Genomic DNA, 27,492 nt, shown 5'->3' with positions numbered 1-27,492 from the left:
CCTACCTAACCTCAATAGTTCCTTAGGTTTTTAGTTTTACCAACTTATTAGTTTTGTCTTTCCTAGTTTCTTTAGTTTTTTCGTTTTAACTTGCATAAAAAGAAAACTAAAAAACTGAGCATATGTTATCGCATGGTTCAAGCTGGTTAAAAAATAAACCTACCACTAAGCATAGGTCCCCACGGTTCAAGCTCGTTAAAAAATGAACCCACCTTTGGTAAATAACCATTGTGATTGCCATGCTATCAGCCTTTTGAGCCTTGGTTGTGTTCCTACCATCACCTCCATTCTTTTGGCCGATCATATGCTTCCACTTGATTGTTTACCCCTTTTTGAGGAACAACCACAACGAGTGGTTTGTTAGCCAACCTCTTCACATCACCATGTTTTGAGAAGTTCCAAGCTTACCCGGAACCAGTTGCTACCCTAGACACCACTCGTTCCCAAAAAATGAGTCTCCTTTAAACTCCTTTCAAACTCATTAAATATGAAAATATTGTCGAGAAATTGGCCTTTCCATCTCATTAAAGTAATTGAAAAGAGATCCCTCCTATAATTTTTAATCTTTTTCAGACCTGAGGGATTATCTCACGAAACAGTTTGGGAACTTGTATTTTTCGGCTCGATAAGGTGATCGAAAAGTCATCCCTTTCATATTATTTTATCCTTTTCCGGACTTAAGGGATTATCCTACGAAAAAAAATTATTGGAGTTTCATTTTCGTTCCTTTTGAAACTCTCTAAACCTGAAAAGGACCAAGTTATCCTTGTCGTTAAACTCGTTAAAACAATAATGAAAAACTCGTCCACCCAAGGCAAGACAGAGTCCCCTTTTCATCCCTTTTCAAACTCTCTAAACATGAAAAGGACCAAGTTGTCTTTGTCGTTAAACTCATTAAAAAAAATAGCGACAAACTTGTCCACCTAGACAATAATGAGTTTCACTATCATTAGACTCGTTAAAACATAGCGACAGGTTTGCCCGCATATGTTATCCTCCTCAAGCTTAACAAAAATAAAGAGGTACTAGTCAGAAATGACTGCGGAAAAGGGAAGAAAACTTGAAGAATTTTATGGTAGAAGGTCACTCTTGAACATGACACTTTCACTTCGTCACCTTGATTGAGTCGGGTTCGGTTATTCCATTTACCGGTCACTTCACCATTGGTATTCCATACGATCCATCTGTTGGGGTTAACACTACTAATCCATCTCAGTGTCGCTGATATGTTCAAGAGAAGTCATTCAATTGAGAAACCACCATCCAGTTAATGCCTCATCCACTGCAATACCTTCACCCTCATTTTTCATGACCGCCATTCCTGAACCTTGTGTCATCAGATCATTTTCACTTCCAGAAAATCATTTTCTTTGTTTCGTGTCGTAGATGTGGGATACATTAAGGCCCTCCTATGAAGGGCCACTTCTTGTCGACATCAGCTGTTGTGTCCCTATAATACTAGTGATTACCCCATTACTATTGTATTTATACCCCTTATTAATATTTTTGTGCCCCTATTGCCCCCGTATTGTTATTACTGTGCCCCATAGAATCCCTCTATTGTTATTTTTGTGGCTTTATATTATTATTGTTAGGTTGGCTGGATTATATTGTGACTCCTTAGACTCCTATATATAGAAAGGAGGTTTTTTCATTTGAATCATCGAAGAATTGTTCATTTATGTAATGTAAAGGAGGTTGCCCCCTCGAAGAGGCTGAATTCTAAGGCGTTGATCTATCTTTTCTATATTTTCTTGAGCTGGTTTCATAACATTTGGTATCAAAGCTTTGGATTTTAGGATTTCGCTGCTCCAAACAGGTCTTCGTGGAATTTTCGCTATAACGTTTTTTCCGTGGCGTTTTAGAAGTTGCAAAAAAAACCCATTTGAGAAGAAATCACATTGAACCTCAGGTCCAAATTTCAGAGCTTTTCGCACTATATTTGCGGAGATATAAAATGAGGAAGTTGGTCTTTTTGCAGACTCCTGAATTACATTCCAAACAGGTGACCTAAGGAAAATCGTCATAAATTTCTCTATGGGGATCGGATTGAAATTTTGTAAGAATGTACAGAAAGAAACAGGACAGAATTTAGTTTCTTTTATGCATTTTTCAGATCCAAAGGTCGAAATAGTGACTCGTGGCATGTCGTACAAGTTCGCTCTACTGAGCTAGTCTATAATCATGTCACTGTGGGGGATTTCGCATAACTCTTCCTTGGAGAATTCAATTTGGGTCAGACTTGTGGCATTGGAAAGAAGACACAAAGGGCTAGTGCAGGTCATAAATTCAGAACTAGATGATTGGAAAGTACAGAGATACATCAGAGGCAATATCGAGCTCCTACAAAGTGAAAAAAAGGTGTGTAGTTTTTAAAAACTTTTGCATAATATTGGTTTGAAAAATTACTTTGATGGAATTCAAAGGGCATAGTAAAGCATTATTATTGGTAATTGATGCCCTGAGGAAAGAAAAAGCAAACACCTAGTAGGAAACCTGAAATCTCTAGCATGACGCATGAAGAAGAGGAAGAAATGCAACATGATATATCAAAATTACAAGACCAAGTGCAACAATTGTCACTTGCACAAAAAGGAACAGAATCTAAGATGGATGGTTTAAAGAAAGATGTAGAAGCTAATATGGATGGTTTAAAGAAAGGCGTAGAAGCTAAGATGGACGATTTAAAGATAGATCTAAATACAGACATGGACGAATTGAAGATAAATATGAATAAGTTGCTACAAGAAATGGTCACTAATGGTGAAAGGGTACTAAAGGAAACTCATGATGAGAACAAAAGAAATGTTAATCATGATTCCATAGACTCTAATGTTGGATCGAAGACTCACCATATTCCAAAAATCGATATGAGGAAGTTTGATGGCAAGGATCCTGCCACATGGATATTACAGATGGAGCAATTCTTCGATCTCAATAATGTGCAAAACACACAAAAGGTACGTATGGCAACTTTATATTTGGAACCAAATCAGTTTGTATGGTATCAATGGCTTTGCTCTCGTAAACAATTTATCACTTGGGCAATTTTTACGGAAGAATTGATAGCACATTATGAGGATACAAAAAGCAACACTTTTTTTAGCCAATTGATAAGTCTCAAACAAAAGGGTTCAATAATGGAGCACATTGAGGAGTTTCAAAAATTGAACATAAGGGTAAAAGATATTCCAGAGGAGCATAGGATTGATGTGTTCATAGGGTCTTTAAAGGATAATATCCAACATGATGTTCGCCTTTGGGAACCTGATTCATTAGAGAAGGCATTCAGGTTAGCAAGAAAAATGGAAAGCAAAATTATGGCAACCAGGAAGCATACCACTCACAACTATAAAGACGGAAGTGTTGTTGCCCCTAGTCTTCCACAACCTATAAGGTTGACACCACAACAATTGGAAGAAAAAAGAGCAAAAGGGCTTTGTTACAGTTGTGATAGCAAATACACTAAAGGTCATAAGTGTGCTGAGAAGAAATTATTCTACATAGATTGTGAAGAGGAAGAAGAAAAGGAGCAAGAAAGGTCAAAAGAAGAGGATATACTCCAGGAACAAAGCCTAGATGAAGAACAAATAAATCCGACCATATCTTGTAATGCATTGGCGGGAATTACCACTCCTCAAACCATCAAGATAGAAGGACAAATCAAGAAGAAAAAGGTAATAGTGTTGATTGATTCAGGAAGCACCCACAATTTTATTCATTGTAAGGTAGCAAAAGAATTGAATTGCTTCCTATATCCAGCACCAGAGTGTCAAGTGATGATTGCAAATGGAGGAACAATAAATTGCTCTGGAAAGTGCCATAATATCAAGCTATCCATGGGAGAATATGTATTGACTAGCCCAATGCTTTCCATTCCAATGGGAGGTGTTGATGTTGTACTAGGAGTCCAATGGCTACAATCCTTGGGTACAATAGCTTTTAATTTTCAAGAACTTTTCATCAAATTTTCTACGGAAGGAAAGGAAGTTGAATTAAGGGGTATTGCAGGGAAACCAGGAAAGATAATCAGCTCTAATGGTATGACAAAGCTTCTAAAAAAGGAGCAAAGAGGTGTAATTGCACAATTATGTTCGCTAGATGTTTCCACATTGGAATCATCTATTTCTCCAGATCTCCAAAAAGTCCTGGACAATCATTCCAAGGTATTTGAGACTCCCAAAGGTCTCCCACCTATGCGTGATCATGATCATGCTATTCATCTGATTCCAGGAAGTGTTCCTCCAAACATCAGGCCGTACAGATATCCCTATGTCCAAAAGAGTGAAATTGAACGTATGGTTGCAGAAATGCTAGAGGCTGGTATAATTCAACCGAGTCAAAGTTCTTTCTCTGCTCCAGTAGTATTGGTGCACAAGAAGGATGGATCATGGCGCATGTGTCCGGATTATAGGGAGCTCAACAAGCTCACTATTAAAGATAAGTTCCCCATTCCTGTCATTGATGAATTACTGGATGAATTGCATGGATCAATTTACTTCACCAAGTTGGATCTTCGTTCAGGATATCATCAAATCAGAATGAAGATTGAAGACATTCCGAAAACAACATTTAGAACTCATGAGGGTCATTATGAATTTTTGGTCATGCCTTTTGGCCTTACCAATGCACCTTCAACATTTCAAGGTTTGATGAATTCAATTTTCAAACCATTCCTTAGAAAATTTGTGTTAGTATTTTTTGATGATATACTAATCTACAACAAGTCTTGGAAGGATCATGTTGAACATGTTGACAGGGTGCTACAACTATTGGAGGAGAAACAATTATATGCAAAAAGATCCAAATGTTTCTTTGGAGTCCAAGAGGTGGAATATTTGGGTCATATTGTATCTCATGAAGGAGTTAAGGTAGACCCTAGCAAAATTAAAGCCATTAAGGAATGGAAAATCCCCACATCCATAAAGCATCTGCGAGGATTTCTTGGGTTGACAGGGTATTATCGCAAGTTTGTTAAGAATTATGGGAGAATAGCAGCACCTCTAACAACATTATTGAAGAAAGATGCATTTTCATGGACTCCGGAAGCAACAAAGGCCTTTGAACATCTTAAAGAGGCAATGTGCCAAGCACCGGTCTTAGCTACACCGGACTTCACAAAAACCTTTATTGTGGAATGTGATGCTTCAGGAAATGGAATTGGTGTTGTTCTAATGCAAGATGAAAGACCCATTGCTTTTGAAAGTCGTCCAATCAAGGGAAAGTTTTTAAGCAAAGCTATTTATGAGAAGGAAATGTTGGCAATACTCCATGCACTTAAGAAATGGCGACCCTACCTAATGGGAAGACACTTCAAGGTAAAAACGGATCATGATAGCCTTAAATACTTTTTAGAACAAAGATTATCCTCTGAAGAGCAACAAAAGTGGGTCACAAAGATGTTGGGTTATGACTTTGAAATCATCTACAAAAAAGGGAAGCAAAATGTGGTGGCAGATGCACTCTCAAGAAAGGATGAGGATGTGGAAGCATTGTTGTGCGCCATTTCTATTATCCAACCAGATTGGATAAACGAAGCAAGGGAGGAATGGAAGAATGACGAAGAAGTGTGGGCACTTATTCGAAAGTTACAACAAGATTCCAGTACGTCTGATACATTTAGCTGGAAAAATGATTCGTTATGGTACAAAGATCGCTTATACCTCTGTAAGAATTCCCAGCTAAAACAAAAGATTCTTATGGAATTGCACACTTCTCCCTTAGGAGGGCACTCAGGATTTTTAAAAACTTACCACAGGGTTAAGAAGGAATTTTTTTGGGATGGCCTTAAATCAGATATTCAAAAGTTTGTGGCGGAATGTTTGGTTTGCCAACAAAATAAAGTTGAAACAATTAAGACACCAGGTCTATTACAACCTTTATCCATTCCAAGCCAACGTTGGGAGGAGGTTTCAATGGATTTTATCACAGGTTTACCCAAGTCTGAGGGAAAGAGTGTCATCATGGTGGTAGTTGACAGACTTACCAAGTATGCACACTTTTGTGCATTATCACATCCATTTAAAGCCAGTACAGTTTCTACTGCATTTATGGAAACAATTCAAAAGCTACATGGAAACCCAAAGATTATTGTAAGTGACAGAGATCCCATTTTCACTGGAAATTTTTGGACAAAATTATTTTCTTGTCATCTTATCATCCTCAATCTGATGGGAAAACTGAGATAGTAAACAAATGTTTGGAAGGATATCTTCGTTGCTTTGTATCTGATAAACAGACACAATGGGTCAAATGGTTGCCTCTGGCTGAATGGTGGTATAACACTTCCTTCCATACAGCAACAAAAATGACCCCATTTATGGCACTTTATGGGTATCAACCACCATCCATCACATCATATTTAAGAGAAAATTCTAAGGTTCAGGCAGTGGAACATCACATCGAACATCAACAACAAGTCCTCCAACTCTTAAAGGATAACCTCGTGTTGGCACAAAATAGAATGAAACAACAGGCAGATCAACATCGCAGTGAAAGAAGTTTTGATGTAGGTGATTGGGTATTCCTACGGCTACAACCATATAAGCAAATGTCCCTCAAGCAAGCTAAGAAGGATAATAAATTATCACCAAAGTATTATGGTCCGTACAAGGTGTTGCAAAAGATTGGTACTATGGCATACAAATTGGAGCTTCCTGCAGCTTCTCGATTGCACCCAGTTTTCCATGTTTCATGTTTAAAGAAGGTTATAGGTGACAAGCTCCCAATTCAAACAATATTGCCAGAACTTGACGAGGAAGGAAAAATTATATTGGAACCGGAAGCAGTCACAGAAACAAGAACTCGACAGCTACGAAATCGATCAATTTCAGAGTATCTTATCAAGTGGAAGAACTTATCCGCTGAAGATTCCACATGGGAGGATGAGAATTTTATGCAAAAGTATCCAGAACTACTCAAGCGTTGAGGACAACACTTTTTTGAAGGAGAGGGGCATGTTGGGTCCCTATAATACTAGTGATTACCCCATTACTATTGTAGTTATACCCCTTATTAATATTGTTGTGCCCCTATTTCCCCCATATTGTTATTACTGTGCCCCATAGAATCCCTCTATTGTTATTTTTGTGGCTTTATATTATTATTGTTAGGTCGGCTGGATTATATTGTGACTCCTTAGACTCCTATATATAGAAAGGAGGTTTTGTCATTTGAATCATCCAAGAATTTTTCATTTATGTAATGTAAAGGAGGTTGCCCCCTCGAAGAGGCTGAATTCTAAGGCGTTGATCTATCTTTTCTATCTTTTCCTGAGCTGGTTTTATAACATCAGCTCATTATCCAAGAAGTTGATTTAGAAACCCTTTTCAGTACTTTGAAGCTTGCATGCCTCAATGGCAATTTTCTCACTTCCGGAAATAGGTTAACATCAATGGCCTTCGACCGAAAGCTTTTGCATGGTGTTAGACATCAGATCATATATTCACACCATGTGAATTGTACTATAGTACCTTGAGGGTCATTATCATTATCGATGATTCCTCTCGTGTATTTTAACAACTCACATTATTGGTTGGTAATCAAGCGATATCTTTCGATGTTCGACTTCAGAACATATCTTCACATGGATTGACTTGTACATCGAGCGAAGATTGAATGAGTTTGAAGACCCCGGATCTAGTTTCATCCATCCGGGCTGCAATATATTTAGGGATATAAAGACATCAAATGTACACAGAAGCTGCACAGATGGTCATCCGAGCCAGGGATGATGAATCTATATTTGAAGAATCAGTCTACATATGTAGACGACTATCTTCTATATGTATATGAAATGAATTTATAAAGTTGAGCATGGGAATGCCCGCCTCAAGTAGATCATGAAAATTATATTATGATGATGTATTGTATTGTATCTTATACAGGTCACCTTCTAGTTTTGAAACCTCAGATCCTCATGATAAAGCATTTCACCTGACATCAAAGATTTACAACTTCATGCTTTAGGGGGCCACTGTTATAGACATATTTGGGCACTTCAACCGCAATCTTATATGTCAATAAACAATATCTCTTTAACCCCTAAAAGAGTTGTTTCATACCCTAAAAGATCATGGTCAACTGATTACATCATTCCCCAAAAGTTCCACTTGAAAAACCATCTAGAATTGGCCTAAACTGGACCATACTAACTACTTCTCTGTCAGGGTGCAATGCATACTGACTTCTACACTAGCCAGGTGTGATGCATACTGATGAGGCCTTCTATACACTGTGATGAGTGAGGATGGACAAATGTCTAAGACAGTTTGTTAAGTGGATGCTCATGGAAACTTCTAGAAACTTCTCCTATGACACTTGCCTCTCTGAATTCGCCCATGGATGAGTAAGAGATCCAAGAAATATCCAAGTGGAACCAAATGCAACAAGTGGAATGACACTAATCAAAACCCCAAATATGACTCACAACCTTGCACACATCTATAAATGCAACCCTCATCTAAGATATCTGGAGGCTAGAATTTTGTAATTTGTAAGGAAGTGCCGATAGTTTGTGTTTGAGAAAGAGAATTGTATTGTTGGTGTGATATTGCTTTTCATGAGGTGAAGAGGGCTTTGATGCTGGGAGGATGATGCTGGATCAGACAATTGGGTTGTAATTCTCCCTTCTATTTAATAAAGTTCTTTGAGTTTTCTTCCATATAACTATGCAATTGTGAATTTTATTGTTTATGAATGCCATTGTATGTTCATTACATTTCTGATTATGCAATTCTTATGATATAATAGATCAAGATACTTTGACGGTTCTTTGTTACTGTGTTTCTACAGGTACTCTCCAAGCAGGATAAGTATGGAGAGGAGTTGCAAGCTCTGTCAAGGGGGAGGGAGATCAAGCAAGGATTTAAGTGGAAGATCCAGGTTAGTTCCTTTGTTTTTCTCTTGTCTATTATACATAGAAGAAATCACAAATTGCTTTAAACTGTTTTTGCTAGGGTAGCTGCCAAACCTAGAGGGCTAGTCAATTGAGAAGACACTAGTTTTCCCAGAAACAATGGAAGCGCTATCAAAAATCCATAATTGATTCATGCAGATTCTTCCGTTCTTGTAACAATTTTTGGTCAAGATGGTCTATATCAAAATGATAGAAAGTGTCTTCAATGATATCGCAGAAGTTCTCAAGTGATTGTACGCTCTCAACCGGTAGACTACACAGCCACCGAAGTGGAGATTCGCAAAGTGTGTATACAACAAGAAAGCTGGCATGTTCACCAGAACACACATCTTCGTCATGAAGCATGGAAAGAAATTCATGTAAGAACTCAGGCCAGGCCACTTCGCCTTCACCATCATATGTGTAAGTGGAAAAGTGATCGAAAAACTCCCTCGTGATGGTGACATCGTCATGATTCAAAAAAACTCGTGCAGGGAGAAGAGTGCAAGAATCCATGATAAATATGCAAAGGTTCAAAATAGGATGAGAGGACATAGCTTGTCATCTGGTCCTCCTTCTAGCACCAGAAATTTTTAGAGTGCTCGACCCACCAGCATGTCAGGGGATCTCCTCGGTAAGAAGTCCCAATTAGACTGTAAATCGTTTGGTGTAGGAGTCCCAGCAGTGTGTCATACGGTAATGCTTTGACTGCGATGTCGGACAGAAGCAGGTAAGATAACTTTGTTGGTAGCAAGGGTGTGACAGCTGTAGTGAGCCAAGGAAGGTGCATGAGAGGTTCTAACACACGGGGGTTGAGATATGTGTGCCCCTTGGAAACCTATGATATCATGCAGTTAAGAAGGGAACACAAGAGCGAAGATGCATCACAACATGGAAGGCAAGTTAGCAAGCAACCCAAAGTGATGGTTAAACCAGCAACACATTTTGGAAATATTCATACATACTTATACAAAATAGTTTATACATGCACGAGTAAGGAAACAAATACATATATCATTTAGAGTAAACCAGATAGAATATAATAGAATACAACATATTCATGAAACATGCTGGATCTTGTTATATTAAGAAGTGTAAGTTCCAGTCATACAATACATCCATGTCCAACCACTAGTTCTGATAGGATAACATTACAACCACAACTACTTGCTCCTCGAAAGAGATGTACTAGCTCTACACAGTGGAGAAGGTAAGGCTCATTACAATATTGTCCAAGATCTATCCAAGATAGTGTTATCAGAAGCTTGGCTGACCAAAAGCCCATACAATGAGTTATGAGGGACTATTTATAGCAATGTTTGGGGTGGCCCTTCACATTTCCCTTTGCGATAGTTCATCTACCCTCATGACTCTTCATCTACTCTATGACTGTTACATCCAACTATCGACACTTGACAAGACATTACATTACAATGCACATGTACCCATGTGAGAGAAATGGCTTGAGCAGGCCATGCTATACATTACTATGAATTAGACAACCATGGAAGACCAATTCCTGAACATCCTTGTGCTAATCAACAGTAACATACTAATGCCAAGATTGGTAGTCCTTGATGGTGTCTTTGTGCTCCAAGGTGACATCTTTTGGAACTTGACTCTTGCCTCCATAAAATTTGGGTACACTACTTGGGCTCCCCTATCCAACTCGCATGTAGGCATGCACATGATTGTCCTCAATGCAGCCAGACCAACAATATGCTTGTGCATGATGTCTGCACTAATGGGAAAATCTGGGCTGGAGGTAATGCGCATCAACTCGTTTAAGTACAATTCAAGCTATAGTCAGACCCTGCCTTTGTGTTTGCCTAGGTGAGAGTCCCAATAGATGGGATCGGATGTGTGCACACCACAAAATCCATACTCTTGAATACACATGCATGGGAAGTTTTCGTACAAGTGATGAGCTACGAGAGCTCTTCATAGCTCCAGATCTCACTCCAGATACGTGCCTTCAACTCGACTGCACTAGCCTTCACCATATTAGGCAAGTGAGGTGGTATTCCCTTGTATCTCACCTTGTCCTGAGGATGAACCACATTAGATGGTTTGAAAGGTCGACCAAATCTTAGCGATGTCATTAACTTGAAATATTGATATCAGCATGCAAGTTTGTCAAGGTATGTGTTCTTCTAGCACATCGTTGCTGCCATACGTTGAGATGGACGACTGCCTTATGCACGGTGCCAAACTTGGAGTACAACGATTGCATAACTGTATCAAGGTACAATACTTCATCTAATATTGACTTCTTCAGTTCAGCTCAGGTGGACGCTATCACTAACTCTCCTCCTTTCGTGGTCGTCTGATGTTCCTTAGCCATTCGCTCATTCTGAGTTATCAGATAGCGAACACTTGAGCTAGTCATTTCGGCATACACTATGGTTTCATCAGCCAAGGCTACTGGATGTTTGCACATGTTAGACATGATCAGTCATTCCTCAACTTGCACAGGAGATGTATGATCCTCTGGACTTGACACTTTACGAGACTGCACAACTCTATGTTGAGACTCATCGAATGAAATGTTGTGCATCTCCCCTTTCGGCTGATCTCCAAGGATCTAAGTGCCTTCTTGGTAACTTGAGACTTGCTCACCATCTGGATGTGGTGAAGCTGGTAAGTCGGCCTCTTGGTGGTCAGCCATGAGGTCGATTTCCTGTTCCAAATCCTGGTGCTCCATGTCTATATCCAACCGTTGAAATGCTTGCTCTATCTCATGAGTGAAGTCATGCTCCTATGATGGTTCATCCTGTCTACCTGATGCCAGATCTTCTGATGAATCTGCTACCTACACAGGCACTGTTTCATCTATTTTCATATGTTGCCCACCATGCAGTACCTATTGTTGCTGCACTTCCCTCTCCTATTTGCGCAACTCTTTTTCCTTCTAGAGTTGCTTCTTCAACTCATGCAACTCCTTCTATGTTTCCTCCATTCTTCTCTTCTCCCTTTGCCTTTGTGAAATTTACCTGTCGCGTTGTTGCCTCTTCGCCTCTATAGCCATAGCTTCTTTCTCGACCAATGGATCTCCTTGAAACTTGCAGCTTTTCTCTTCCTCCGTGTGATCATCGATCTTCCTCTTACCCTTGTCACGCACTAGTATGATTTCCTCTGCTGCTACAGGTGTTGGTGCTAATGTTCTCAAGATGTTGCTTCGCTAACCACTCCACAATGAAGTCGACCTCTTCGATGGGTCTAGAGAAACTGTACCAATACGTCCATGTATCCTCCTTGACCCAATGAAATGCCTTGTGGATCTAGTTGAACTGTACTCTCATGTAGTGATATTTCATAATGCAATGTATGTGATACAGATTGTAACTTTGGAGGTTGAATGGGTACTTCTTCATCTATTTTTCTTTGGCATACACTTTCTTGAAACTCTGGATCTCATACAACCCAATCCACAACAAAAGAGAGGGTCAACGTGCCTTCTTCTTTCGGTGTTGTCTAGCTATCAATCCTATCGAGATGTGATATGCTCCTTCCTACATGATGAGTATATCCAAGGAAAACATCAGTAGAACATGAGGAGGCTTCTTCATGCTGAACATTCGTATGAAGGTGTCAAACGTTTAGGCATACCAATCAACAATGTCTAACAGTGCCTCCATTTCTTCCTTCGACATGCATGGTGGATCATGTTTAAATATCATCTTGTAAACTGGGGTGACAAAATGATCAGAGAGCCATGTGATAACTCCTCTATAGCTTCATTCGGAAAACAACTTACAATATGCATTCACAACAGTCTTCGTCAGCAACCATGTCCACTCCAAGCCCAGGAACTCTTGTCGGACACAGATTGAATCTAGGAAGTAGGCAAACATGTAGATCTCTATTTTCATACCTCCAGGTGATAGTTGAGCCCTTCTTACCTATTCCTTCAGCTGATGAGCCAACATGTTGGATGAGTTACATGGTTTTCCTTCTCTAGCCAGTCGGTCTAGCACGATCACCCTACTCTGTCAGAAGGTTTCCTTGCTTTCTTGGCCATAGATTCGACATGGAAATATGACCAAGTATTGATACGAATTCCGAAATATCTTCGTCTTGTAGATATAGTTGGGTGTCATCGCGAATCTAGACGACTCCTTTACCCAGTTCTTCAGAATGTCTTTGGAGTTATCACTACTGCTGGGTAAGCTAAAGGGATTCTCCATGATAGTCATGAGCTTTGACATCTAATACATGTCATCATAATATTGTGCCCAGAAGGTTGCAAGATTTGTCTCATTGCCACTACTCAAAGTCATCATCTCGGGATTAGTGTTAGAGATGCTCCATTGTATCAGGTTTGTGCATGGGACCGTGGGGTATCTACATGCAATCCGATACAAGCCGAACTTGTGAATGTTCGCATGCACCTGATGGCCTTTGAGGTATTCCTCAAAAGAGCCTATAAATGCTTCATTGAACTCTTTCCATTTCATCTTGATGTCCTTGTCTAGAAGCAAGTTGGTATCTTCCTAGATCAGTAGACATGTGGACGCTTGTTCAACTATTGCTCCAGTTGCACTTCCATCACTGTCCTTTGATCCCACTGTCTTGGGGGCCACTGATCATGTACTTCTAAGAGGTAGATGAACACCTGAAAGATATGGAGACAAAGCAACATGCATACCAGGAAATCTATCAATAAAAACCAAAGCAAATTCAGGGAATGACATAACACATACCTGGGAATTGATAGGCAAGATTGCACAATTTCTTCTGAGAGGGTGGGAGACTGGTTGGCATAATTGCGGAAAATAAATTTGGATTATGTCAGGAGGCTGGGTGGCTACTGGATGCTCACAAGGTGCAATCAAGGCTGGCTAGTGACTACTGGGATTACGCAATGCACACTTCCAGCTTGGAATGACTGCAGGCTCCAGGACTGCATTGTGCAATTTTCTCAGCCAACAGTCATTGTCCCTTAGAAATGTGAAAAACAATCCTGCAAGACATTTCTTGGGTAGAAATGCACATTTATGGAGAGGAAGATAGAGCCTTCCATCTTCAGATTATGCAATGTTTTCTAGGTGAAGACAGAGTTTGGGCTAAGGTTAGCGAGACTCACCGATGGGTAGCTAAAAGAAAATGTGAAAGTGAATGCATTGAGACACTAAGTGAAAGCAAAAGTGATTGATCATGCATGCAAACATTGAATGAAAGATTTAGTGAACAGATCAACATGCATGTGGGTGAAGCGAGTTGTCGAATCAATGACCATTCATGCATGTGATAGTAATGAGATAGCAATGAAAACTGAAACGGTGCTAGTACAAGCTAGTATGCATGTAAAAGATAGCAAGTGTTCAAAGAAATCAATCAAACAACACCCACACGAGCGAAAACACAAAAAAGCGACAAAAATGTTGAAAAAGACAAGTTGAGGCCACCTACCCCGTGAATAGGTGAGTTAGATGTGTTGAAGAGTCCTAGATGTGTTGTGGGATGTCAAAACTCCAAGATAGATGTGAAAGAATGAGCTCTAATGTGTCGATAAATATGTTTGAGCTCATGACATGCATGCCACAAATCTAGGAAAATGTGACACTTGGAGTAAAGCTTCTAAACTAACTTTGCATGTAACCTCTAGCTACTAAACATAGCTCCCTCAATCAAGGGATTATTTTTGCATGTTGCCTTTTTCTATTCCAGGAAAAGTAAACCATGCATGCAAGTCAAGTTTCCTTGGTCCTGGGTGGAACTGGTCAACCTAATTGCTCATGCATGAGGCTGCTCAATTGCTGGGAGGAAATGTGCATTTTTGGATGGGAGTTGGGCTAGTTGCCCAAGAGATTTGTGTAATTTACGGGCAGGGAAATTGACGTCTGCCCGGGATTGCACAATTCCTAGGCTAAACAACCCTGCTGGGAAGGATAGCGTAATTTTTTGGGTGATGCCTCAGTAGTGGGATTGCACTGTTCTACAGCCCAATAATCTACCAGACAGAATTGCACAATGCTAGAGGGAAGGTTGGTTGCCCTCTAGAATTGCACAATTTCATGGGGGGTCTGCTCAACCTATAGTTGGACCAAGTCTGAATGAACAACTTGTGAGGGAAATGCATCAAGCTTTGATCGACAGGCTGCCTTTCTACAAGAAAAACACTGAAGCTTGTGTACTCGATGAACCAAGACAAGGTGTTGTGAAAATTTGTTCAGGAGGCACAAAAATGAAGCCAAGGAAAAATTTTGGAGGGTGGTTGTAGCCACTATAACAAAGTGGCATGAAACCTTACTCACAGACTTCACAAAACTTTATGAATTATTCTCGTTTCCTCAAATGTCTGACCAGGAGACTTTATTTGAGTAACTAGTACAATTACGTGCATAGAAGATGAGTCTACATCCTCAGACTCTTTCATACAAATTGTCTCAAAATCTTTGATTAGCATTTATAGCTTTGTTGTCTTCACTTTTGCCATGCCTTGGTAGGCTATCTAAAAGGGTGTCCCATGGTTGCTTCAACTCTCTTGACGTTGTAATCCTTAGGAAAATACTTTAAAGAATTACTCAAAATATGTAAAAGATTGATTTTTCATCCTTCTTCCTATTGTCCTCAACAAATCCCTTTATGCTTGTGTTAAAGCATTATATGATGTTGCGTCTCCTGGTTCTTGAAAACCATTCTCTACCAAATCCTAAATATCTTGGGAAGAAAAGAGAGCCTTCATTGTAATAGCCCAATAATGATAATTTTTCCCATTAAAATGAGGTATTTGAGGATTAAACAAGCTTTTTCTTGATGCTTCCATTTCTGAGAGTAAATAAAACCCTCCCCATTGCTAAATACGCTTCAAAAAGATGTCCCTTCAAAACAATTTTTAACTCCCACTAAAAGCGCTTATTTTTAAACTAACACAGTGTCACCAACTCTAATATGACGTGAAATATTAGGAGGAGCATAGCAGAGGAGTCTTTCCCTTAATAGTTGAGTTGTTGAGATCAAATCGCAACTAGCTAAGAGCTTAAAACACAAAAAAACTGATGCACAGTAGAATAGAGTAAAAATTTGGAGCAACAAAACAAAATTTTAGAATATAATTCTTAATGCATGAAATACATTCACATGGAGGTTTCAACTAAAGTTCTTATGGCTATTTACACTTTAGTAGGGGTTGTGGAGTAGTGACTATTTGTTTTCATGCGCCCACCAAAATTTTCTCTACGATTTTCTCCTCTTGACCTCACACCCTCGACTAAACTAAATAATTCTTCACATGTGTATTAAAAAATACATTTCAACATAATAATTTATGAGAAAGTCAAAGTATTAAGACATTATGGGAGATTGTAAGGAATAAATTATTTTTTGAACTTGCAGATGTTGAGGAGTGTAGGTAATAATTGCAGAATAAATTTTTGACCATAATTATTCACCAACCCTTCATTAAGTGCTTTAACTATCTTATGTGTTGCGGAATGGTCTGATTTGTACTCCCACTCAAAACTTCATTTAACCCATGTCCCTCAGCCCGCAGAAAAAATCCACAACCTGTAAATAAAGTCTACTTGCTTGATTTACTTGTGTACCACAAGTATACATGTTGTCATTTTATTTAATGCTGTTTTTGAGAGTAGTTTTCCAACAACCTTACCAACACTCAGTCTACTTGATGCACAGGTTGGCTCACCAGTTGGCAGACACACCAATGAGTCGTTATATCCTCTTCCGAAGCATGCAGTAACACACATGGATCAACAATCAATAGCCACACCAATCACTCACTATTAGCTCTTCTCCAGAGCACATAACTTACAACAAACAGATCCACGATCTCACTGTCAAAGTATCCAACATGCCTCACCTTTTCAGCAACATAACACGGTCGATTCCTCTCTTTCACAAACCTAGCCTTGGGCTCTCATCACATAGAACAATGCCAAACTCATCTTTACATACACAATCTCTCAATTGTGAGTTGGTCATATCAGAGCATTTTCTATCAATTTACACATACCATATCGATTGTGTAGTGAAGTAGATTTGACATGTGCAAGCAGAAATTTCCAGTAGGACTTTCGAGTCAGCAAACTTGGCCTACGCATAAGTTCCAATATCCAATATACCCTCGTAATAGTGGAAACATCGATGCCCTCAAAGTGATGTCAACAAAAAAATAAATCTTTATTATTTGTACGAGACTCGCTCTTATACCAACTTAAAATTCAATAATGCACACTAAATCACATTGGTTAAATAATATTACATATGCAGATGAAGTGTTGTCTCAATATAGGGAAATTGTCTTTGACACATAATATCTCAACGACACACCAATCTATGAATTGACTAGATCTAAACAACTCCTAGAGAATAGTAACAAAGTCCTTTACATCAAGATGATCACAAATGAGACATGTAGTAATTATATTTTCAAGAAAACATCTACGAGAGGAATATTGGGGAAATGGAGTTACTTTTGTTTTTTATATTCTTAACATAAGACTCACTAAAGAGAGATGGAGTTCCTAAAAAATCTTGGACTGGTAACAATTTTTTAGTGTGCTTCTTATGTACATTTTCCTAAATAGTTGAGAAATAAGTTAGATGACAAAAGTGAGAACTATATTTTTATTTTATATAGTGAGAAGTCTAATGCATACTGACTCTATAATTCCATCCAAGAAGTATATGTTTAGTAGGGATGTTTAGTACTAGAAAGAAAAAGCTTTGGTTGGAAACACAGATAAATCTATTGCAAAGGGAGGTGCATTATCTCGTGTACATTATGATGAAGATGAGAAAGAAGTAAAAGGTGGAAAACGTATTCTATATACACTTGATGTAAACTCTCTACCTAGGTAATTTCAGGCAATTTCATGCCATTCTAGTTCATGACACCACAATGAGCATGATGAACCATTAGGTTATGATGGACAACAAATAACATGCTCCAATGCAAGTAATGAATGTGTTAGCCTCACTCTCATAACAAAACAATTATAAATCCAAAATTAGAATTAAATAAATCAAATCATGAGAATTAGGAGTTAGTTCCTCAAACTAGGGAGTTTAGTTAGGATGAGAGATTCTCTCCAGCTAGTTCTCCTAGATTAGTGTTTCGTTGAGAATGTATCTCAACCAATTTTGTTCAAGATAGGTGCACTATCTTGAGATAACTTGCTCATCTATTTATATGTATCATAAACATTATTTAATATGAGGAAATTCATGACAATGTGAGACTACAGGAAAGTCTCCATGCCTTTTCCGCCAATTTTGGTTTGGGTATATTTCTGCTATTTATTTTTGGAGTTCTTTATTACTTGTTTATTAAATTTCTTTAATTAGTATCAAAGAAAGGTTAAAATATCTCATTAGTGCATGGAACTATGTAAGCCTCTATGTATTGAGTTGTGTTGTCCTTTATTACTATTATTGCAAAGTTTTTAGGCACTCACTGTGACTCACAAAGTCTGTGGAGTGTTTTGGTAGTTGGAGATAATAGTGTTGTTGGACCTACGTATAGTCGAGGACTTGTGGTAAAGTCGAGAGCTGACCAGGAAGAGTGCAAAGAATCCAAAGTTGACTGTGGAGCATCGAGTTGATGAAATGCAACCTAGTCAGTCATGTGGAATCTGTAACAGGTCAGTGAATCTACAATGGGTCAAAGTTCAAATCTTCACACATTGGGAGTCTCATCCATTTTCCGCCTTTTATTGTCACCCAAAAGTCTCATTATGGAATTCATAGAAACAAACGCGGCCTATTTGACCGGACAAGCAAAATCAACATGGTTGATAGATATAGTTTGAGGTGAATGGAAGCTTTATGGTTGATCCAAGTCACCTCCGTGGAAGGACGTGTGTTGTCTTGACTTTTGGCTATAAAAAAATGATCATGCTCCTAAAGAATTATGTAGTTCTGCACATTTAACCTTCTTGTTAAAGCTTAAAATTTTTCGGTTTAAGATCGCCCGCTAATTCCAGGCAAAGATTTTGCAGCATATTCTTTGTGCAGTTTATTATTATCACCTGTAACGTATGCTTTTTCATATATCGGATCACTGAAGCCCATAGAAATCAATCAAGTCATCAGGATATGGGTTCAAGACTTGAGCTTTGGCTTTGCTTTCTTCTGTTTCTCGGATCTATTTGTCATAAAAAATATTCGTAAATCTCTCTCGAAAATACTGCAACCATACTTTCTTGAATAAATCACAAGGAAATGTTAGAATGGGTATGCAGAGACTAATCCGATCATCGGACTCATCATCAATTGGATGTGGAAGAATGGCAGATTGACCAAGGCATAGTCTAGAGACCATTTGGAGAATTGTGCAAGAAATCGAATTGATCGACTCACAGGTCATTGATATGGAAATTGCATCAATATTTTCTTGTGAAAGCCAACAAATAGAGCCATAGAATTCTCCTCCCAAGCGGTTGTGTTAATTCTATGTTTGTTGGTTCAGTGTCACTATAAATATCCTTGCATAGAGCTACCATTGATGAGAACAACTTGTGGTCTACATGCTTAGTTATACAGTGAAAGAGAGTGTAGTCAAGATCGAAGACAATCAAACTACGGAGGATTTGGCATATGTTGAGCATCTGCAGAGTCTCAACTTTGATTTATTCGTCCACCATCCCTGACCCGTCGGCTTTTTCTATCGGTTACTGTATGTAGTACACTTCATAAACAATTCTGGGGATTTTTTGTTGTCGCCAACTCTTCCCGCGCATCATTCTTCTTTTCTAGGCACCGTAGTCTTCACACAAGCTACCAGGCCAATGTATGGCATAGTTACTCAATAAATTTTGATAAAATCTTTGGGTCACTCTACAGGAATATCTCCACTTGCTAGCTCTTCCACTTAAAACACTTGGTCTCATACATCTAGGTGTGTGCCTCTTTCGCATAAGCCCATAGCTAGCACTTTGATTTCATATTTAAACCCTCAAGCCATTCTCGGTGTAAGGCATTCATGGAACCACCCTTTACGTAAGTCAGGAGGTCGACAGCACCACCGTCGGCTCCTTTCGGGCCTGATTACACAAAAGAATTCATAGCCCTACATACATTGGGTCGTCTACTATCCACCAGTGCGATTCGAATCGCACCCATCTCTAGATCCCATGAAGGGTGAGTGGACTGAGAAACCCATCAGGGTCTGTGTGGATGGAATTTATGATTTGTTTCACTTTGGGCATGCGCGATCATTGGAACAGGCCAAGAAACTGTGAGTATTTGTTTGAGAATCTTGCACCAATGTATTTGTTAAGGTTTTAAATATTTCTTAAGGTTGGGCAATATATTTATGGCGTGACCATTAAGTTAAACTATGATTCATTCATAAATTGGGTAACTACTGGATATTGCTCATTCGGTTTAAGCCCTTGGTAGAACCTGCTGCCTTGTGCTCAGGTTTCTAATACTATGCAATGCAGTGATGTGACAAAATCCATAGGATTGAAATCTTGACTTTTGTATTGTAAGCCTCCTTCTATTAGTTTATAAGCCATTGAAGGCAACAAAAACCACATAGAATTATTTGATAAAGGTAGTGTGAGCCATGGGCAGTGTGAACCTTGGAGGATGCATTAACGAGAAGACAACATTATGAGAGAAGGCTACAACAAACAATAAACACACAATGAGGGAGGAAGCAAAATATACTGAGCTAAGTAGCATTAGCTAGAATGCAGCAGAAGGCATTGCCCAACTGTGAAGTAGAAAAGCACTGGAGTACTTAGCAATTGCGAGGAGCAGTGAAAGAAAGAAATGGCTTCAGCTTCTAAATGAGCCTGGAATTTGTAACTTCTACACCTTCTGAAACCTGCATGGAGGAGGACTAGATTAAAGCATTGTAGAAATATCGTTGAGCCAATTATAGCCTACATGAAACCCATTTCCATTGCCCTCCGTGTGGAATGCGAAAGTGAGATCGTTGAATCTATATCCTTATAAGTATGGCTCTAAATTTGATTTTTGATGCATAAAGTTTTAAAATTGAAACTTCAATTCATTTTTTCTTTAAAGTGTGTTCATAAACATTATTTTAATGGAAGTGACTTTTCAACAAGTCACGACCACTCACTTTTTATAGTAACCACATTTTATACAAATTGTGAGGGGTGTGGCTTTAGTGGAAACATAATGGAAAGTGTCACTTACAATAATGAAGTCAGAAGTGATTTTTTGTATTTTGAGTGATACCGGAATTTTAAGGGAAGGTGCAATTTTTAAAAGTGGAGAGATAAGTGTGCATTTTTTTAGCGTGGAGTGACAAGTGAGAATTTTATAAAGTAAGGGCTTATCTCCTTGTAATGGAGTGATAAGGTGTATTTGTTACAGAATTCATTTTAATATTTTGTTGAAGAAAGTGATTGAGTCAGTGGAGGCAACTTTTGAAGGCAATTTTCTTCCAAAGTTTGCAAGTGTTACATTCTCATTGAGAAGTTTCCATGACAAAGTTGTGACATTGAAGAATGATGTATTCGAGTAATTAATAAAATCATAATTTTTGTGGTGCTTGTGTCCTAGATCCACCCGAAATTGAAAAAGGGGATCCTAAGTACACCGTGTGTAATGAATGCGTGTGGATGACTTGTGTTCAAATTACCAAAATGTTCTCCCTTATTATGCTTAAACAACTACATGCACATAAGAAGTATAAGAACGCTTAATCAAGCTCTTGTAATCAAGTTTAAGTACACAAGCACAAAGCGTCATATCATCAACTTGATAAGATGATCTTCCAAGCAAGCACATTTCACATCATGTAATCAAAGGAATCAAGTTAAGGATGTTGCAAAATCAAGCATCTCAAGCCAAGACGACATCAACATCATCAACACTATTTGTATCACTTGCAGATAAAAAAAATTTAACTGAATTGTACGGGTTCATTCTCCATTGGAACAGACACCCGAATTTGAATTGTTAAGGTGAATACATTAAGTCAAGTAAGTCTTCAACTGAATGATCAAGATTCAACTTGTCATTTGTCTCTTGGGTGCATTTTCGACATTGTTCGACACCCTTCCATTCTTAAAAACTCAGCACATTCAGTGAGTACATTCAAGAAAGCACAAAGTGTTATTAATCAATCAAGCAAGTTCAAGCAAGCCATCTAGCAAGCAATCATCATTAAACAAGTGTGAATTCTAGTATTTTATTCTTCAAGTGAGCATCAAATCTAGCCAGTGTTTAACACAACTGCAATAAGAAATCAATCAAGGGAGCGTGTCATTCAAACAACAAAGCAAGCTAGTGTGTGTTCCAAGCAAGCGAGCATGTCAAATCAAGTGCGGAAATTCAAGGCATGACATCTATAGCAAACGAGCTAGTGTGAAGTTGATTGAAGCATTCACAAAGTGTTCGTGAAGCATTCAAGCAAAGCGATCATCATCAAGCGAGCGTGAAATCAAGAGTTCAAGAAACCATGTTATAAAACTCTAGCAAGTGTTTAAAGCATCAACCATAAGCAACAGTACAAGCGAGCCTTAATTCAAAGCGAGAAAGCTAACATGGTGACACACATTCTATTGTCCCAAATTCTTAACAATTTGATTTTATCATGAACTCGCAACATGGTGAACATTAGGAAAACAACTCTTGCTGATATTCAAGTGCATCTGCAACATGCACATGAGATGATTGAGTTCCTTCAACTAGAGTTGCAACTACAAAGAACTGAGTTGCTAAAGAATTGTGATGCTTCCAAGTCTATGAACAATACAAATATAGCTGATGATTCCAAGTCATTGATCCAACCAACTTCAAGTGTTGAAGTGGTCCGTGATCGAGTTCAACTTTCTTCCAAACCAATCATGAAGCCATGAAAATAAATCCAAAGTAACAGAAATCGATGAGGCTTAGGATATGTCAAAGATGATGCCAACTTGCATATCCTAAATTATTCAAGGCCCATTCAGTTTGATAGTGCCGGGTTTCTTACACAAATCACAACAACTAGTTTTGAGAAAGTTGAAGACAAACAAAAATACACACAAATTGAAGCTGCAAGCAAATAGACGTGCACGTACAATGAAGTTGCAGTCAAACCAAAATGCCTTCATTGTTAAAGAAATGATCATCTCGAAGATGTGTGTTTTGATCTCTATCCTTGCCACCATTGTGGCAAGTCAAATCATTCATGAGCACAATGCAGCAAACAACAACAATCAACATGGCTCACACATATTACAACCAACGGTAAAAATGAAGATGGTACTCTCGTGCAGTTGAATGGGGGAGCACACCACTGAAACTCTCCTACACCTAAAGGGGTTGAGTTCATAAATCAAGTGAAAATAATTATCTCTCCTTTCAGCCGATAAAGGGGGGGGAATATCAATGAAATTGACAGTGGTTGTGAGAGTGAAAGACTCGGCAACATCAGCAAAGCAGCGAGTGGGAATTTTCATGAGCAAGTGAGCATCAAAAAATTCAAGAGTAAGCGATCGACAACAAATTCAGTAGTGCCCAGTTTTCAAACACAACAAAAGCAACAGTCATCTCCAAGTGAGCGATCATCATTAGCAAATTTGCCAATGGGCGTTCATCAACTTTTGTGAGTGGACAAACAAATATGTGAGTGGGCGTTCATCAAATTTTTTGACTCGACACACAATGCTCATTTCAAGCAAAGGACAGTTGGATCCTTTTGCAGCTTAGCACGTAATGGAGTTGTCAAACGACATTCAGAGATGAATGAGACATGCAACTCACTCATGGTCTCTTCATATTGCAGTTTCTACAGCATCTAGCTTTGGCGGTTTTTTGATGCAAATGTTTTTTGAGGATCAACTTGAGAACTTGGAAGAGAGTTCTTTGTTCTTATTTTGGATTTTTCATTTGAGGGGTGGAATGCTAGGCTCACTCTCATAATAAAACAATTATAAATCCAAAATTAGAATTAAAGAAATCAAATATTGAGAATTAGGAGTTAGTTCATGAAACTAGGGAGTTTAGTTAGGATGAGAGATTCTCTCCAACTAGTTCTAGTAGATTAGTGTTTTGTTGAGACCAAGTTTGTTCAATGTAGACGAATTATCTTGAGACAACTTGCTCATGTATTTATATGTATCATAAACATTACTATCTTGAGACAACTTGCTCATGTATTTATATTTATCATAAACATTATTTAATATGAGGAAATTCATGAGAATGTGAGACTATATGAAAGCCTCGTCTTTTCTGCCATGTGTAGTTTGGACATATTTCTACTATTTATTTTCTGAGTGCTTTATTACTTGTTTATTAAATTTCTTCAAAATCTAACCCTACATTAATTACATTAAGCAATTTGTGCAAATGGCAATTTCTGAAATCCAATTTCTTTGAAAAGATAACCAATAAAAATGATCTTCTTATTTTTTTTTTGAATTATTGTGGTTGATGCAATTAGATATTCAATTAGACAACTTGCACCATGTATGGAATAAAAAATATTCACTAATTTACATAATGTTATTCAAAATAATTTATAAAAATATAAAACTAAGTATTAATGTTTAAACATTAAGTATTAATTTTTAAATGATTTAATATTTTAAAAATTATGGAAAAAAACAAAAATAAAATAAAATATTTAATAAAATGTTACTTAAAAAGAAAATAAAAAAATTAGGAGAGAAATTACTTGATATTGATCTTCCGATATAAGCCCCATTCCATGAGCAAAAGGTACAACCACATTGTCATCAAATCTTGGTTCTCCAACGATCCCATTTCCTATTGCATAACCCTGAAAACTCAGCATCCAGTAAAAACAAATTAGCCTAACTTTTATAGAACATATATAGACTAAAAGATTGTTAGCAATTTCAATGCTAAATAATCCAAACCAATTTACCTTAAAATTCAAAAACGGTTTTATCCCAGCTTGAATTCCTGTAAATTAACAAAATCATAGAAGGCACAAAAGGTGAGTGAAGGTTTCATCTATTATAAACCTGTATCTAATGTCTTTTGAAACAAAACAATATTGCCGTACCCTTAACCACTTCTGACGCTAGGGTTGGAACATAGATTCCTGCATATGATTCTCCCGTAATGTAAAACTGATTTGAAATGAACTCTTGATATTCTTGAAACCACTGCTTGAACATAAATGAAATGAGCTTTCTTTCCAGAGTAGAACCAGCAACAAGATATCTACATTTGTACAAAACTACATGGTGTATGCAGAATTACGAAATATACTTCAATTAAAAAAACTCGAATACCGGTGAATCTGAAAATAGTAATATCACTGATTTTCAAGGAAAAGATGAAGACCTTTAAAAGAAAATGATGCGTATCTGAAGCTGTCTGTACATCGCCAGTAATATAATCACTCGCGTTTTCAGAATATGAATAACCAACTCCACAGGGCGAATCCAGATAGATAATATTTGATACCTGGGATTATAAAAGAATAATGTAATCGTTAGAATTTGATTTGTAATTCGATTGACCAAAAATTTAGCCATTTCCTTGTTCCATAAGTTCTACAACTCTTGGTCGTTGAATCCTTCTTATCACTCAAAGAGTGGTTTAAGTCAATATTTGTGGAGGTTTTACACCAAAATTTGTAGGTGTTGGTAAACTTTCCAAACCAGTCACTGATTCCATAGAGGTGAAGAGGTTTTGGTTACCCCAAAACCCTAGGTGTTGGTAAACTACCAGTAACTAGGATCCCAAGGGTGGAAATTATGGATTCCATAGAGGTGCGGTGATTCTTCCAACACCCCCCTCAAATGTAACTCAGGTGAATGGAACTTGGGTCCAGGCTCTGATACAATGTGGTGCTGTGATTCTTCCAACAGCCCCCTCAAACGCAATTGGGGGAATCGAACCTGGTCCAGGTCCAGGGTCTCACACCATCTGGAGGTTTCCCATTACACCAAAATCGATAGGTGTTGGTAAACTTTCCAAACCAGTAACTAGGATCCTCAAGGTGGAAATTATAGATTCCATAGAGGTATGGTGATTCTTCCAACAATGTTTTCCTCTTTGATCTTTAAACTTTGTGTTTTTACAAATTTTTTTTTTTAAAGCTGACCGGCTGGAGTTGACCCATAAACTTCTTGGGACTTAACTCTTCATTATCAAAGCTATCCCCGATCGTGGTAACCTCATGGGACTTAACTCCTCGACCCGTAGACATCGATCAATTTTTTTTAAATGAATGAATCAACTAGAAAATAAAAGTCACTAGAAAAAAAGGATGTACAGATAATAACTTCATCCATATAAAAACATCACTGAAAATACCTTTGACCAAGAGTATCGATTCAGTTTTAGTCTAGGCAAACTTCCATTCTCTCCGGCTTCAAATTTAAAAGGACCTGCACGTGCAGGATATTACTGTTAATGAGGCATTCTGAATCATTTGGGTGATCTATGAATGATTTGGGTGGGAAAAGAAAAAAATGTATAAGCATGTAGTTATTATATGATATTTCTTATCTTTATGTTAGTGGCATGTTCCTGGTAAGGAGATAAACAATCATTTTCCTTGAGAGCGATACAAATCCTGCTTTCTAATTATTTTAAATAATTTTAATTTTTTATTTCGATATAATTTATTTGAATTTACATAGTTTACATCCACGGTAATAATCCGAATAAATCCTTAGAGCTACCCGTAGGTTTATCTAGTAAGTAGGAAATTTAACCCCTTAACTTAGATAGTTTACCTATCTAGAGTTATAAACAAATGGTCAATTTAGAAAGTTGAACCTTAACTAACCATGTTCGTATATGAAACCAGCAAAAGTCGAGAGTTGAATCTTAACTAACCATGTTCGTATATGAAGCCATCAAAACTTGAGACACCAGGACCGCCGTTCAGCCAAAGAACAACAGGATCTGTCGCTGCATTTCTTTCTGATGTAACAAAATAGTAATAGAGGTTCTTTCCACTAGTCTCATCTATCTTTATATATCTACACAGCAAAAATATAAATAAATAAATAACATCATTGTAAACACACTACAATAATTGTACAGAAATCTCGTGGTCACGGTTGAGAAGATGTTCAGAGGCAAATCCGTCACGGAATTTTAACTTCAATGGACTTCAAACTAGCTGACAATCAAAATAAATATAGATGAAGATTATCCCTACCCTGCATAATGATCTGAAGGAAGGCTACCGTTGTAGCCAGGGACAGATGTGATTCGGGCATTTGGAGGGGCTGCTTCTGTGTAGGTTGTGTAAGTCTGCAGAGCCACCAACATAAGAAGGTAGCATATCCACATAATTTTTCCAAAATCCATTGTGAAAACGCCTTCAACCGCATTTACTGCAGCGTGGTTTGGCAAAACCACCCAGACTTCCCCGCACCACCATTCGCAAAAGGTTGTTTTCGTCAGAGAGTCTTCGACACAATCCGTTGCTGCCACGCGTCCAGTGTACAACTCCGAAACCACCAACTCACTCCCCGGACGTTAAAAGTCGTTTGGCTTGTGTAAGGTTGATGTGAGAATTGCCTCCGATCAAGTCAACGCACTTCGATTTCATTTAATCTGCCAGAACGTTAATCTTACTCTTACCGCCGGCCTCTTATTTAATGCATTTAATACTTAGTCATAGTTTTAGGTGAAATATTTAAAGTTTTGCATACGGCATATAATATTGT

At 38.1% G+C, this 27,492-nt stretch overlaps 1 protein-coding gene across 1 annotated transcript in view; it reads right to left on the bottom strand.

Annotated features, from left to right (window-relative positions):
- Positions 1-27,130, bottom strand: part of LOC149172600 (serine carboxypeptidase 1-like) — a 189,551-nt gene extending 162,421 nt beyond the window's left edge. Inside the window, exons 1-7 of the mRNA XM_089427749.1 lie at positions 26,979-27,130; positions 26,651-26,796; positions 26,123-26,196; positions 25,145-25,267; positions 24,861-24,963; positions 24,720-24,757; positions 24,507-24,611 (exon numbers count right to left, since the gene is read on the bottom strand). Coding sequence (XP_089283875.1) covers positions 24,507-24,611; positions 24,720-24,757; positions 24,861-24,963; positions 25,145-25,267; positions 26,123-26,196; positions 26,651-26,796; positions 26,979-27,130 — 741 coding nt within the window. The remainder of the gene's footprint in view (positions 1-24,506; positions 24,612-24,719; positions 24,758-24,860; positions 24,964-25,144; positions 25,268-26,122; positions 26,197-26,650; positions 26,797-26,978) is intronic.
- Between the last annotated feature and the right edge of the window lie 362 nt (positions 27,131-27,492).

The sequence above is a fragment of the Pinus tabuliformis genome, chromosome 4_2, assembly GCF_031772625.1.
Source record: "Pinus tabuliformis cultivar Carrire ecotype Pingquan chromosome 4_2, CPIR1, whole genome shotgun sequence".
NCBI lineage: Eukaryota > Viridiplantae > Streptophyta > Pinopsida > Pinales > Pinaceae > Pinus > Pinus tabuliformis.
This window is presented reverse-complemented; position numbering and strand designations above follow the sequence as displayed.